Source organism: Lepus europaeus, chromosome 1 (genome assembly GCF_033115175.1).
Source record: "Lepus europaeus isolate LE1 chromosome 1, mLepTim1.pri, whole genome shotgun sequence".
Classification (NCBI taxonomy): Eukaryota; Metazoa; Chordata; class Mammalia; order Lagomorpha; family Leporidae; genus Lepus; species Lepus europaeus.
Window position 1 is genome coordinate 90,995,500 of NC_084827.1, and position 14,937 is coordinate 91,010,436.

A 14,937-nucleotide genomic window follows, 5' to 3' on the forward strand; every position below is an offset into this window, starting at 1 on the left:
TTTGACATAAAGGTGGACCAGGTGATCATGCAAGATGTGGAACTACCATTGGTTTAAGAGATAAGTGATTCAATATGATGTCAACCAGCTCGCCCCAGCACAGAGAAATCAAGGGAGGTGCAGCCAGGGCAGTACTGGCTACTTGTTCTTCCTGAACATGAAAGGCCACTTGCCATCCTGCTAAATCTCTCTGGCTAGTGCAAAAGCAATAATTACTTAACTTTCATCTGAGTAAAACGAATGCAATTTGCTTACAGGTGCTTGTCCTGCACAATGGTAGTTGAATCTATTTGAATAATCAAGCTTTCCAAAGAGAAGCAAAACATAATCGTGCTGATGTATAAAACAAATAAACTGTAGCAGACTGTCTTTTCCTTGTAGATATATGGGTTTGACCTGTTCAGTACACAAGGTCAGGATGCTGCTCCTGTGTCACGCTCTGGCTGTAGCTGTTGTCCAGGTCTTTACCCTCTCAGAACACGGGGTGTTTGCCAAGAACATCAACTTCTATAATGTGAGGCCTCCTGTTGACCGTAAGTAGTGCCTGCCATCCTCCTTCATGGCTGTGGGACCAGGTGTCCATCTGAATCTCCCTTTCTTGTCTACTGTAGCTTTGCCTTTTTCTAGAATGTTTGATTTATGCCAAGAATAAAACAGACAGTGTTTATTACCTCTGTGGGTATAGGTCTGGAGAAAGAAATCTTTTTGGTTTCCTGCTAAAGTTTTAAAGGAGTTCTTGTTTTAAAGAAAACTCTTTTGAGCACTATTGCTAATCATGGCTTCAACAGAGGATCTTCAGTGTTCTTCGTTGATCTCTTTGTTAAAGAAGGGCATCAGCTGTAGGAATTTTCTACATTAAATGATACACTCAGTCTTTCCAATGGGCATTGATATCTTTGAAAACAGATGATTATCTTTAATTTGGAGAGAAATATTACCTGGATTTTCATGACTATTATGTATAATTATTATTACCAAAAGTTATATAAAACTCCACTTTGTCACTAATAGTTTAGAAACAGAAATATTAGTGCATATTGTCTACAAGATAATATATTAGCACAATTTATATACATTTTGAGTACTTCAAAATGTCATGGACAAACAGAATTAGAAATATAAGTTATTTTGGTACAAAAATTTTTGAAATTCATGCATATAGATTTTTCATAATCTGCGTTTCCATGAACTTTTAAGGGACTCCTTGTATGAATGGATTTCAATTTGTTTTGCACCAAAATAAATTTACCTTTTAATTCTGTTTGTCCACACATTCTTTAAAATATCTTCATTGTTTATATGCATTTATCATAACCCCTTCTTTGTTCTCAGACAACTGAAGTTTTTCTCATATGCTTTATTAGAAAGAGATTCTTATAAGTAAAAAGTTATTTGGTATGCTTGTGAATACCTATAGTTCCCACAGGTGAAAGAGTATAAGAATCATGAAAAAAATTTTCTTTCTTATTTTTTTACAGGCAGAGTTAGACAGAGAGAGACAGAGAGAAAGGTCTTCCTTTTTCCGTTGGTTTATTCTCCAAGTGGCCACTAAGGCCGGTGCAGTGCAGCCAGCGCATTGTGCCGAAGCCAGGAGCCAGGTGCTTCCTCCTGGTCTTCCATGCGGGTGCAGGGCCCAAGGACCTGGGCCATCCTCCACTGCACTCCCAGGCCACAGCAGAAAGCTGGACTGGAAGAGAAGCAACTGGGACAGAATCTGATGCCCCAACTGGGACTAGAACCGGGGTGCCAGCACTGCAGGTGGAGGATTAGCTTAGTGAGCCACGGCGCTAGCCGAAAAAAAGGTTGTAAAACTACATTTCCCCAAATATCTTCTCCAGAGGTTCAATAGACGGGAGACTGAAAGAGGGAATAGCTCTTCTCTTCTTCCTCCCACCTTCACATCTTTTTTTTTTTTTAATGATTTATTTTATTTATTTGAAAGAGTTACAGAGAGAGGAAGAGACAGAGAGAGAGAGGTCTTCCATCCCCTGGTTCACTCCCCAGTTGGCCGCAATGGCCTGAGCTCTGCCCATCTGAAGCCAGGAGTCAGGAGCTTCATCAGGGTCTCCCAAGTGGGTGCAGGGGTCCAAGGACTTGGGCCATCTTCTACTGCTTCCCCAGGCCATAGCTGAGAGCTGGATGGGAAATAGAGCAGCCAGGACCAGAATTGGCGCCCATATGGGATGCTGGCACTGCAGGCCAGGACTTTAACCCACTGTGCACTGCAATGGCCCCATCCCCACCTTCTTCTTCATAATTTTTTTGTTTTTTGACAGGCAGAGTGGACAGTGAGAGAGAGAGACAGAGAGAAAGGTCTTCCTTTTGCCGTTGGTTCACCCACCACGCTGACCCGAAGGCAGGAGCCTTCTCCTGGTCTCCCATGGGGTGCAGGGCCCAAGCACTTGGACCATCCTCCACTGCACTCCTGGGCCACAGCAGAGAGCTGGTCTGGAAGAGGGGCAACCAGGACAGAATCTGGCACCCCGACCGGGACTAGAACCTGGTGTGCCGGTGCCGCAAGGCCGAGGATTAGCCTATTGAGCTGTGGTGCCGGCCCATAAAATTTTCTTGATACACAGCTGAGGGTGAGATCTGGCTGACCCTTGACCATTGTGATCATTGTGACCATTGTGACATTTGAGGAGTGAACTAGTAATGGAAACTATTTTTCTGTACCTCTCAGATAATAAATAAAATTTTAAAAAGAAAAAACTCATATGCAAGATAAATAACATTTCATTGAAAAGCTTTTAAAATGCATTTTTTTGGTTGGATAATGATCTTAGTATAGATTTCCTGGAATTAGAATTACTCAGTCAAAAATGTTGTGCCAATTTTGACTTTTTAACTGCTAACCTGGCAGCACTGACTCAGTATTTTCAAACTGATTAATGAAGTCATTTTATAAACTTACCTAACTAGTGTACTTTTCTGCATAGGAAAAACTGAAACATATTCAACGATATTTAGTTTCATGCCCTCTGAATCTCAGTTGTTGATATTTTCCTCATTTATGCAGTTAATACATATCATGCCTTGTATCTGAAATAACCACTGTTTGCTCATTTGCACCCCAACTTCTGGTTTATGTGCTAACGTGGTTTGAATTTCACTGTCATGTTTGTCTGTTTCACTCCCATAAATTGGGAGGTTTACATAGAGCCCTATAACCTAGTCTACACTGAAATGTCAAATTATTTTATTTTTTCTTCTTGCCCATTAAAATAACAAGAGAGAAGGCCAAAAAAATAAATAAATAAAAAGAAAGGAAAAGATAAAAAGAAACATACAGTTGCTCTCAATCCAGGCTGTGCTGCCAGCAATTCATAATTTTTCTTTTCTATGACACTCTGGCCTGAGTTTGGGGGCTTAATAATTACTGTCATTTTTCTACTTGTATTAAATGTTAATTTAATGTTGTGATCACTGGTATACATTCGAGGGGATTACTTGTTAGATGTTAAGTGTAGCTGCAATGGAAGTGCATAGGGGTGGGAACCAGCATGATTTGATGTGCCAGGGACTCCATTAGTTATTTTATTCACAATTTCCCATTTAGCTCACTATACCTCTGCAAGTCGGGGAGATCTGCATCATTATTAGAAATATTATTTTATCTTAGAAGTTAAAAATCACACGCAAATTAGTGGTAAAGACAGAATTCAAACTCAGGTTAATCCTGACCTTAGTTATTTTTGGAGATGACATACAGATCAAATTATGGGTTCCAATACCTCTGACACCCTTGTCCATCCTTTCAACCCTTGCTTATCCCCAATTTGTAATAAAATAATGCATAATTTTTCAAAGTGGCTTGTGAAATAATTTTCATTGTGTTAGAGTGAAAATTCATAGAAAAACTACTTAAAGGAAAGGGAATAAAAGAAGTGCCCAAAAGCTTGATGGGGAGGTTTAGCTCTCTAGAAACAGAAATTCTAAAGCTGATGGTTCCTAAGTTCACCTAGTTTATGTTCCTAATTTTGTACCATATTTGAAATTTGAAATTTTTGTCTCTTTTAAACTTCTTTTCTACTTTGCATTTTTCTCTAAAGCTACACCGTTTCCAAACAGCTTCAAGTGTTTTACCTGTGAAAATGCAGGAGATAATTATAACTGCAATAGATGGGCAGAAGACAAATGGTGTCCACAAAGTAAGTGTGCTAAGCTTGAAGACTTCTAATTTCATGTGATCTAAGTCTGCCTTGACTTGTGCAGAACAGAGATATATTATGTAATGGACTAGCCTGCTAATAGGCTCTTTGTTTTTTATTTTATTTTATTTTTATTTTTTTGACAGGCAGAGTGGACAGTGAGAGAGACAGAGAGAAAGGTCTTTCTTTTCCGTTGGTTCAACCCCCAATGGCCGCTGCGGCCGGCGCACCGCGCTGATCCAACGCCAGGAGCCAGGTGCTTCTCCTGGTCTCCCATGCGGGTGCAGGGCCCAAGGACTTGGGCCATCCTCCACTGCCCTCTTGGGCCACAACAGAGAGCTGGACAGGAAGGGAGCGACCAGGACAGAATCCAGCACCCCGACCGGGACTAGATTAGCCTATTGAGCCGCGGCGCCGGCTGCCAATAGGCTGTTGATGTTCTACAGGACTCAGAGATTTCTTCCAAGGGAATATCTGACATCAGGTTACACTGATGTGTCACTTAACCATGGGCATGCATCTTAAGAAATGCATCATTAAACAATATTTTTGTTGCATGACCATTATAACCTGTACTAATACAAACCTAGATGATGTAGCCTACTACACATTTAGACCACGTGGTACAGCCTTTGACTTCTGGACTGCTCACCTGCACAGCATGTTATTGTGCTGAACTCTGTTGGCAACTCTAAAATATGGTAAGTATTTGTTATGTAAACATGGAAAAGTTGCAGTAAAAATACAATGTGAAAGATAAAAAAATGGCACTCTTGTATAGGACACTTACCATGAATACAATTTGCAAGACTGGAAGTTGCTATGGGTAAGTGAGTGAGTGAGTGAATGGTGAGTGAATGTGAAGGCCTAGGATATTACTGAACATCACTACTGACTTTATAAATACTCTACACATAGGCTAACTTTATAAAAACAGTTATTTTCATCAATTAATGAATTAATCTCAGCTGACAATAATATTTCTGTATTGTAAATATAACTTTTTAAAATTTTTGACTTGTAATATTTAATTTAAAATATAAACATACTGTATAGCCATATGAAATATTTTTCTTTATAGCCTATGCTATAAGTTTTTTCCTATTTTAAATATTTTTATTGTGTGTTTTAAGCTTTTTTAAAAAAAAAAACAAAAAACTAAGATATAAACACAAGTTAACCTAGGCCTACAGAGGGTCAAAATCATCCCCATCACTCTCTTCCACTTCTGCATCTAGTTCCATGGGAGGGTCTTTAGAGCAATACCACACATGGAGCTGTTATCCCCTCTGATAATAACACCTGCTTCTGAACACTTCCTGAAGGACCTGACTAAATGCTTTCTTGAGGAGAAGTCACTCTTTTTTGAAGCATGTCATTGGTATTTTTCTTGATTTATTTCTTTTTTCATCCCGGATTTTCTTTTAAGCAGATAATGCACCAACAGCATTCCTCTCTATTAGTGAAAACCTTTTGATGCTGGGGTCCATGATTTCAAACTTTTTTTTGTCTTCTCTTTTCTCTTTATTTTTTTTTTAACTTTTATTTAATAGATATAAATTTCCAAAGTACAGCTTTTGGATCACAGTGGCTTTTCCCCCCCATAACTTCCCTCCCTCCCGCAACCCTCCCATCTCCTGCTCCCTCTCCCATTCTATTCACATCAAGATTAATTTTTAATTCTCTTTATATACAGAAGATCAATTTAGTATATATTAAGTAAATATTTCAACACTTTGCACCCACACAGAAACACAAAGTGAAACATACTGTTGGAGCACTAGTTATAGCATTAATTCACATTGTACAACACATTAAGGGCAGAGATCCTACATGGGGAGTAAGTGCACAGTGACTCCTTTTGTTGATTTAACAATTGACACTCTTGTTTATGGCATCAGTAATCACCCTAGGCTCTTGTCATGAGTTGCTAAGGCTATGGAAGCCTTTTGAGTTTGCCAGCTCCGATCTTATTTAGACAAGGTCATAGTCAAAGTGGAAGTTCTGTCCTCCCTTCAGAGAAAGGTACCTCCTTCTTTGATGGTTCGTTCTTTCCGCTGGGATCTCACTCACAGAGATCTTTCATTTAGGTCTTTTTTTTTTTTTTTTGGCCAGAGTGTCTTGGCTTTCCATGCATGAGATACTCTCATGGGCTCTTCAGCCAGATCTGAATGCCTTAAGGGCTGATTCTGAGGCCAGAGTGCTGTTTAGGACATCTGCCATTCTATGGGTCTGCTGTGTATCCTGCTTCCCATGTTGGATCATTCTCTCCTTTTTAATTCTATCAGTTAGTATTAGCAGACACTAGTCTTGTTTGTGTGATCCCTTTGACTCTTAGACCTATCATTATGATCAATTGTGAACTGAAGCTGATCATTTTGATTAGTGAGATGGCATTGGTACATGCCACCTTGATGGGATTGGATTGGAATTCCCTGGCACATTTCTAACTCTGCCATTTGGGGCAAGTCCGATTGAGCATGTGCCAAACTGTACATCTCCTCCCTCTCTTATTCCCACTCTTATATTTAACAGGGATCACTTTTCAATTAAATTTAAACACCTAAGAATAATTGTGTGTTAATTAAAGAGTTCAACCAATAGTATTAAGTAGAACAAAAAAATATAAAAGGGATAAAGTATTAAGTTGTTCATCAACAGTCAGGGCAAGGGCTGATCAAGTCACTGTTTCTCATAGTGTCCATTTCACTTCAACAGGTTTCCTTTTTGGTGCTCAGTTAGTTGTCACTGATCAGGGATAACATATGATATTTGTCCCTTTGGGACTGGCTTATTTCACTCAGCATGATGTTTTCCACATTCCTCCATCTTGTTGCAAATGACCAGATTTCATTGTTTTTGACTGCTGTATAGTATTCTAAAGAGTGCATGTCCCATAATTTCTTTATCCAGACTACTGTTGATGGGCATTTAGGTTGATTCCAGGTCTTAGCTATTGTGAATTGAGCTGCAATAAACGTTAAGGTGCAGACAGCTCTTTTATTTGCCAATTTAATTTCCTTTGGGTAAATTCCAAGGCATGGGATGGCTGGGTCATGTGGTAGGGCTATATTCAGATTTCTGAGTAATCCACTCAACATGGATTAAAGATCTGAATCTATGACCTGACACCATCAAATTATTAGAGAACATCAGAGAAACCCTGCAAGATAGAGGTACAGGCAAAGACTTCTTTAAAAGACCCCAGAGGCACAGGCAGTCAAAGCCAAGATTAACATTTGGGATTACATCAAATTGAGAAGTTTCTGTACTGCAAAAGAAACAGTCAGGAAAATGAAGAGGCAACCAACAGAATAGGGGAAAATATTTGCAAACTATGCAACAGATAAAGGATTAATAACCTGAGTCTATAAAGAGATCAAGAAACTCCACAACAACAAAACAAACAGCCACTTAAGAGATGGGCCAAGGACCTCAACAGACATTTTTCAAAAGAGGAAATCCAAATGGCAAACAGACACATGAAAAAGTGTTCAGGATCACTAGCCATAAGGGAAATGCAAATCAAAACCACAATGAGGTTTCACTTCACCCCGGTTAGAATGGCTCACATACAGAAATCTATCAACAAGAGATGCTGGCGAGGATGTGGGGAAAAAGGGACACTAACCCACTGTTGGTGGGAATGCAGACTAGTAAAGCCACTATGGAAGTCAGTCCGGAGATTCCTCAGAAAACTGAATATAACCCTACCATACAACCCAGCCATCCCACTCCTTGGAATTTACCTTAAGGAAATTAAATTGGCAAATAAAAGAGCTGATTTCAAACTTTTTAAGGAGCTAGTTTAGGTATGCAATTCTTCTGCTAAACCCATAACTGTGAATTTTCTTGGGGATTCTTTTTTTTTCTCTCTCTCTCTATTAGTTTGTTTTCCTCTGGTCTCTTCTTTACCTATGTGTTCACTAGGTAATGAGAACTTTTCAGCTCCCTTATAATCTTATGTGACCACCATTGTATATGTAGTTTATTGTTCACCAAACATTGGTATGTAATGCATGACTGTGTACTGAGAGAACTTGGAACCTGGTGGCACAGCCTCTATTTGCAGCTATGTGCACCTTCAAGAAGAATTTCTTAAATGATATTTTCCAGAGAGGACAGATAGACTACAATGGTGACTAAGCATTCCAAGAATTTTATAAATGCTTAATGATACCTCTAAAAAAGTCATACTTGCTGGCTTAATGCAGAGGAACTCTTCTGTACTTTTGAGACTGATTCTTAGGATGTATATTCATTCGTTCAGCAAACCTTTGAATATCTTTTTAGTCTATGTAATTCCATGCTGTACCCCCAATGCCTAATCCAGTGCCTGACCCAATTAGGTACTTGGTAAATATTTATTGCCTGAATGGATGCCTTTGATTTGGTTGTAAATGAAATCTCTGAGAGGTATATATTAAAACTAAGATCTGGGGAGAACATTTAGCCTAGTTGTTATGATGCTGGTTAGGATTCCTGTGCCCTACATTGGAGTACCTGTGTTCAACACCTGCCTCTGGCTTTGGCTCCTGGGTATATCTGCCTGCTAAAGTAGACCCTGGGAGGCAGCAGTCATGACTGGTAATTGGGTTCCTGCCACTCAGACACCTGAGTTGCATTCCTGACTTTTGGCTTTAGCCTGGTCCAACCCCAGATGTTGTGGACATTTGGAAAGTGATTCATCAGATGGGATACTTATGTTTGCCAAATAAGTAAATAGATAGGTAATAGGTAGATAGATAGATAGATAGATAGATAGATAGATAGATATAGAATTAACACTTGAATGACAAAAATAAGCCAGCCATGTGGAAATCTATTAACAGAGCATGCCAGGAAGAGAGGACAGTAAGTGCAAAGACCTCAAAGGACAAGAGTAGGCTTGACTTCCTACTTGATAGCTGAGGCTTAGTGGGAGATGGAGAAAGGATCAGAGGAGACAAGAACCAGGGAATGAATGAATCTTACATTTCTCATAAGGAACTTGGATTTCATCATTAAGTATGATGGAGGATAACAGAGAGTTTAAAGCTAGGGAGGACATGATGTTAATTGTGTGATAAAATATTGCTCTGGCTGCTGTGTGGAAAATGAATGGCTAGGGACTAGTGCAGAAGGGGATACCGAATGGGGCTATCATTGTTTCCAAGCAAAAGATAGACTTGAACTAGTTTGGTAGGGACAGAAGTAGCAGGAAGTTGAATGGTTTAATACAAAGAAACTTAAAAAAAAAAAGAAACTTGAAAGTAAATCAGAGAGAATGTGCTGATGGAAGATTTGGAATTGAAAAACTCTTAGAACTATAAGGAGATCTGGCTGTTCAGATTTTAGGTAGTACTTTTTTTAAGCTTTCATATGTAAAAGGCTGAGAAAACATTTAAACAAACAACCCCAAAGCTCTTCCTGAATTAGAGATTACTAGTTTTGGTCTACTACTAGACCTTGAATATTTCAGAAATTTCTATTCCACATCAGTTATAGCAGTGGAATAGCCTTACGTCTTCCAGATAAAGCCAATGAGTGGAGACAAACGCTGCAAACTGGAGACTTCTGCCATTGAGAATCATATGGAGTAAATTAACACAAATGGCTGTGACATCTATATGGATGGTGCTTTTCATTATTTGTTAAGAATAATTAATTACCAAGATACTGTTCTTGAGGTTCTTTTATACTTCTGTAGGGTGATTGCCCTTACATCATGCATGTGCCTGTGAGTACATGTGCATGTGTGACTGTGTGCATTTGGGGAATTCGTTTCTACATTTCCCACAGAGATTTAGTTTTTCCCAAGCTTTCAAGGTTGGTTGATCCCTCTATTTATGAACATATTTCAGAGGATGGGTATTATTCTTCAGCAATATACTTTAAATTCCCCCTAAAAATTCAGTGGTAAGGCATAGAACAGGAGTAAATTGGGCATTGATGCCTGACCTCTTAAGCCTTCTCTTTATGAACTGTGCCATTTTGAATTGGATGAAAGCGGTTCCCTAGCAGTTCTGTGCATAGCCATATAGTTTGTCATTCACAAACCAGAACCATTTTAACATGGTTGCAAGCAACATGCACAGCTCTTTCTGGGTTTGCGTTTGAAACTTGAGCAAACAGGGGAAACTGTCACTTTATGTCACTAAGAAAATGGTAGAGATGGAAAGGATGGAAGAGATTTAGCCCTGCCATGTGCATTCCAGCATGACCCAACATGTGCCAACATGACCCAACAACAGTGTGTTCTTGATCATATACATGCTAGTCAAACCCCAAAGATATTAGCCATCTGTAATTGTAACTGAGGGTGTGCTTTCTGACTTTTTACTTTGTCATTATTTATGGAATTGATAGTCAACTATTTTGTGGGGGCAAACAGGCCTGCAGATTTTGTTCTTTGTCATCTCAAGTTTCCTTTTCTCCTTAGAGCTTCAATTCTGTGGTCTGTCAGTGTTGTCAAAAGAGGTTTCCAATGTAACAGGATACAACAAAAATGGCATTTCCTGTTTTATTTTCCCTGGCTTTTGTGCTGATATGTTGAGGCTGCTTTGGCCTATTGTCATATTCTCTATGAACATATCCAGCTGCCAACTTTCAATTCTTTTGGAGTATAGATCAAAAGGCCTTCTCCCAAACATTTAACCATCGCTTTACTTCTGAACCCAGAAGTCAGAGGCAGAGAGACATAGAGGGAACTCCCATATATGCTGCTCACAATGGCTAGGGCTGAGTCAGGCTGCATCTGGGAGCCAGGAACTCAAACCAAGCTCTTGTATAGGTAGGTGGCAGGGACCTAATTATTTGTGCCATCATCACTGCCTCGGAGGGTTTGCATTAGAAAGAAGGTGGAGTCTGGAGCCAGAGGCATGAATATGTGATATGGGGTTCAGGTGTCCCAACTGGTGTCTTAACCACTAGGTCAAACACCGACCCCGGCAGATTGGTATCCTTGTAGAGCACTCTACTGCATTGTCTAGTTTAATATCAAGTAAATGGAGAGGCACTGTTGTCTAGTTAAGAATCTAAATCCTAGAGAACTGCTTCAGTCAGGATCTTACCTTCTCCCAGTTTCTAATTTTGGCAGTAGATAAGAAAATGTGCCTAGGTCTCTATCTGTAAAATGAGATGTTAGTATGACTCACTTTAAGGCTATGGTAAAGGTTGAATGAGAATATAGAAGTAAGCCCAATCTTCTCGACTTCAGTCCAATTGTTTCCTTATGCAGTGACATTGCTGCTGTGGTTAAACTAAGAAGAATTTCATTGACCTGAAATACCTATCGAAGAAAATGGAATTAAAAGTTTATTTTTGGTGAATAATTTTTGAGATCCTAGGTGTTGGCATTGTGGCACATTGAGTTAAACCTTCACCTGGGATGCTGGCACCCCATATGGGTGCTGGTTGGAGTCCTGGCTGCTCCACTTCCAGTCTAGCTCCCTGCTAATATGCCTGGGAAAGCAGCAGAAGATGGCCCAAGTGCTTGCACCCTTGCCACATAAATGGGATAGAGTTCCAGGCTCCTGGCTTCAATCTGTCCCAGCTCTGGCCATTGAGGCCACTTGAGGGTTGAATCAACAGATGGAAGATTCTCATTCTCTCTCTCTCTCACCCTCTTCCTCTGTAACTCTGCCTTTCAAATCAATAACTTTAAAAAAATTTTCAAGTCCATGAGTAGTTTTTTCATAATCCACATTTTTCCATGCAGTTTCTGAAAACCCTTTTATAGATTCAAAGCAGAATGACCTAGGATATTGAATGAAATTATTTTCCTGAAAGAAACTCAAGTAATAAAATGTATGTGATTAAAGCTTTGGGGATAAGTCCATGTAGAAATGAGCTAGCTTAGGCGGGCATTTGGTGAAACAGTTAAGATGCCACTTAGAATGCCTGCATGATGCACAACCTGGGAATGCAGGGGTGATAGCTCAAGTAATTGGGTCCCTGCCATCCATGTGGGAGACTTGGACTGAGTTCCAGGCTCCTGGCTTTGGCCTACCCCAACACAGACTCACTCTCTCCCTCCCCCCCCCCCTTTCAAATAAAATGAAAATAATACCGATATTTACAAAAAAAGAACTTTGGTAGCTGTATTGAGCAAAGGATGGGCAGGAAACAGAAGAGTTAAAGAGAAAGAAAAAATGGAAATACAGGGATGAGGAAAATATCAAATGAGCAGATCCATGGTTTTTAGAAATTAATTAGTTTGTTTGAGAGACAGACCTCCCATCCTCTGACTCACTTCTCAATGGCCAGGGCTGAGCCAGCTGAAGCTGGGGGCCAGGAACTCAATCCATGTCTCCCACCTGGTTGGCAGGAACACAATTATTTGAACCAGCACTGCTGCCTCCCAGGGTCTGTAGTAGCAGGAAGCTAGTTAAACCCAGACACTCTGGCATGGGACATAGGTGATATTATAACTGACTTCTTGACTACTATGCCAAACACTGTCCCCAAGACCTCTGTTTTTGATGAAGAGCTTGCACAATTTTTTCTCAGCTTTAGTTGGCACTAAGGGATGGGTACATATTCTAAAAGATTGTTCAGGGATCTCTTGCCAACAATGTGGAAAATGACATTGCTTTTTCCTGCATTATTTTCTGTTGCCTAGATACACAGTACTGTTTGACAGTTCACCACTTCACCAACCATGGAAGAAGTACTTCCATCACCAAGAAATGTGCCTCCAGGAGTGAATGTCACTTTGTTGGCTGTCGCCACAACCGAGATTCTGAACACACGGTGAGGATCCTGTGTGTATGTATGAGTGTGCGTGTGTAAAGTTTCTGTGTCAGATGGTAAGTTATAAATTATGAAAGAGGCAGGAAGGATAAGTAATGTGCTGAACATATTTATATTTTGAAGGAAATATTTAATTCCTGTGATCAGAGGGAGACCAAAAGGGAGTTGAACATTTTTGTCCTTCACCAAGATATGATGTCCCTAAAAAGGAATGATAATCCACAGGCTCCAGACCTAAAACCTAGACTCACTCTTTGGTTGAAGGCTCTGAAGCCAGCTCTGGTTGTCTAAAAACAAACCACCAAAGAAGCACTCCAGAGCCCAACTCAGATGGTGCATTCAATGGCTGGGGGTTCCCAAGCACACTGCACTGGGAAGTTGGATGGCAAAAAGAGTAACACAGTGACAGCTCTTAGTACACCTTGTCTCATCCGCCATCCCTGCCTAGATGAGGACATGAGTCTGCAAGGTTAGCCTCAGTCCAATACAATGAACTGTGGATACATTTTAGATCAATTGGTCTGTACAAGTTTCTCATTCGATCGCTTCAAATAAATTTTTACTCGTTTATATGCCTGAAATCTTGAAATGTTTGAGAAAGGATTACTAGAAAGTATGTTCATTTCATGAGGTTTTAGAATTTGACATAGATGATAAGTATAGAAAATGGTTCTATGGCATCAGCTCTGGCTACACAGATCACTTTTGTAGAATCCATGTTATATTTGTGGTGGTAAAGGGTACTTCAGGCTGAACCTCAGGGTTTCAGGATATTTTTAAAAAGTTTCCCAAGGCGATTCTGATGTGCAGCTCAGGTTGAGAATTACTGATACAGATGCCTAGACTTGATGCCTTTATCTTGCCTGGCCATCCTGGAAGTCTCTATGAATGGCTGGGTATTGGACTGAGGAATTGTATGAGGCACACATTGGTGTTGTGATAGGAGATTGTTTCCCCTATACCTTATGTTCTTAGGGCCCAATCCTTTTTCACTACTCAGCAGCTATAATTAGCAGACTGTTGCTGCTGTAATGATAGGAATCAGGTGTGAGCATAGACAATTGAGAACCATTATTATACCCTAACAAGTAGTACTGAGAGAGAAAAGCAATGACTAACCCAAAAGGTTCCAAGCTTTCATTTTCCCCTTACAAACCTTGAGATTTGTTGACTCAATCAAGTAGTCCTATTAAGTTTCCCTTCCTTTTGTTGGTCTTGATTATACTTGGATTTGACACAGATAAATCACAGGATGAAAGAAGACTTAAGATGGTCTTTGCCTCTTCACTCCCCATGGACAGGGCAGAGAAGAGGGCATGCCAGGGGTGTGGGTGACACTTAGCCTGGATAACCAACTCTCCTTGTCTGTCTTCAGATAGAGCTGTCATTCTATTTCTCTCTGTTTAATCCCTTGCCCCTTTTTCCTGTTGTCCACTCTTTCCCCTCTCTGCTTCCGTCTGTAACAGGAGTGTAGGTCTTGCTGTGAAGGAATGATCTGCAATGTGGAATTGCCCACCAACCACACTAATGCAGTCTTCGCCGTGATGCACGCCCAGAGGACATCCGGCAGCAGTGCCTGCACACCCTACCTGCCAGTGCTTGCCTGGGTCTTCATGCTTCCCTTGCTCTGAGACCGTCATTCCTAGGAGAGGCAGAGAGCAGCCCTCTGAAGCACAAACCAAAAATGTTGTGAACAGTGAACTGTGGAGTGAAGATCGATCTTGCACTTGGTGATGAGGGCACATGGACCCCAACACGAAAGCCAGTGGTTTGATCCATTAAGATGCTCCCATTTGAGGCATGCATTGAGGATGGGACTGTTTGACCTCCAGCCTTTCTGGTCACAGGGGCTGTCTTTGTCAGTTCTGCAGGGAGAATCCTGCCAGCATCTCTGACAGGTTTCAGTAGCCTGACTCTTCCCTGCCTTCCAGGCCTGTCGCTGAAAGGACTTCCTGGCCTCATGGACTCACCGAGAAGCTACTGGGTCAGACTCTCTTGTTTCTGCGATTAGCTTGGAGTCTCTGTGAAACCTAACCCTTGCCCCCAGGAGAAA

At 40.5% G+C, this 14,937-nt stretch overlaps 1 protein-coding gene across 1 annotated transcript; it reads left to right on the forward strand.

Annotated features, from left to right (window-relative positions):
* The first annotated feature begins 397 nt into the window (after nucleotides 1–397).
* On the forward strand, nucleotides 398–14,687 carry LYPD6B (LY6/PLAUR domain containing 6B). The gene is made up of 4 exons (XM_062199620.1): nucleotides 398–533; nucleotides 4,053–4,151; nucleotides 12,754–12,884; nucleotides 14,351–14,687. Exons 1-4 carry the CDS (start codon nucleotides 419–421, stop codon nucleotides 14,513–14,515), a joined length of 510 nt encoding a protein of 169 aa, XP_062055604.1. The 5' UTR covers nucleotides 398–418; the 3' UTR covers nucleotides 14,516–14,687.
* Nucleotides 14,688–14,937: the final 250 nt, after the last annotated feature.

What these genes read in the sequence shown, in the direction of transcription:
- LYPD6B (XM_062199620.1), top strand. Translation starts at nt 419, where the DNA reads ATGCTGCTCCTGTGTCACGCTCTGGCTGTAGCTGTTGTCCAGGTCTTT. An exon ending in TGTGAGGCCTCCTGTTGACC is followed by an intron (nt 534 to 4,052) that starts GTAAGTAGTGCC and finishes TTTTCTCTAAAG; the next exon opens with CTACACCGTTTCCAAACAGC. An exon ending in ACCGAGATTCTGAACACACG is followed by an intron (nt 12,885 to 14,350) that starts GTGAGGATCCTG and finishes CGTCTGTAACAG; the next exon opens with GAGTGTAGGTCTTGCTGTGA.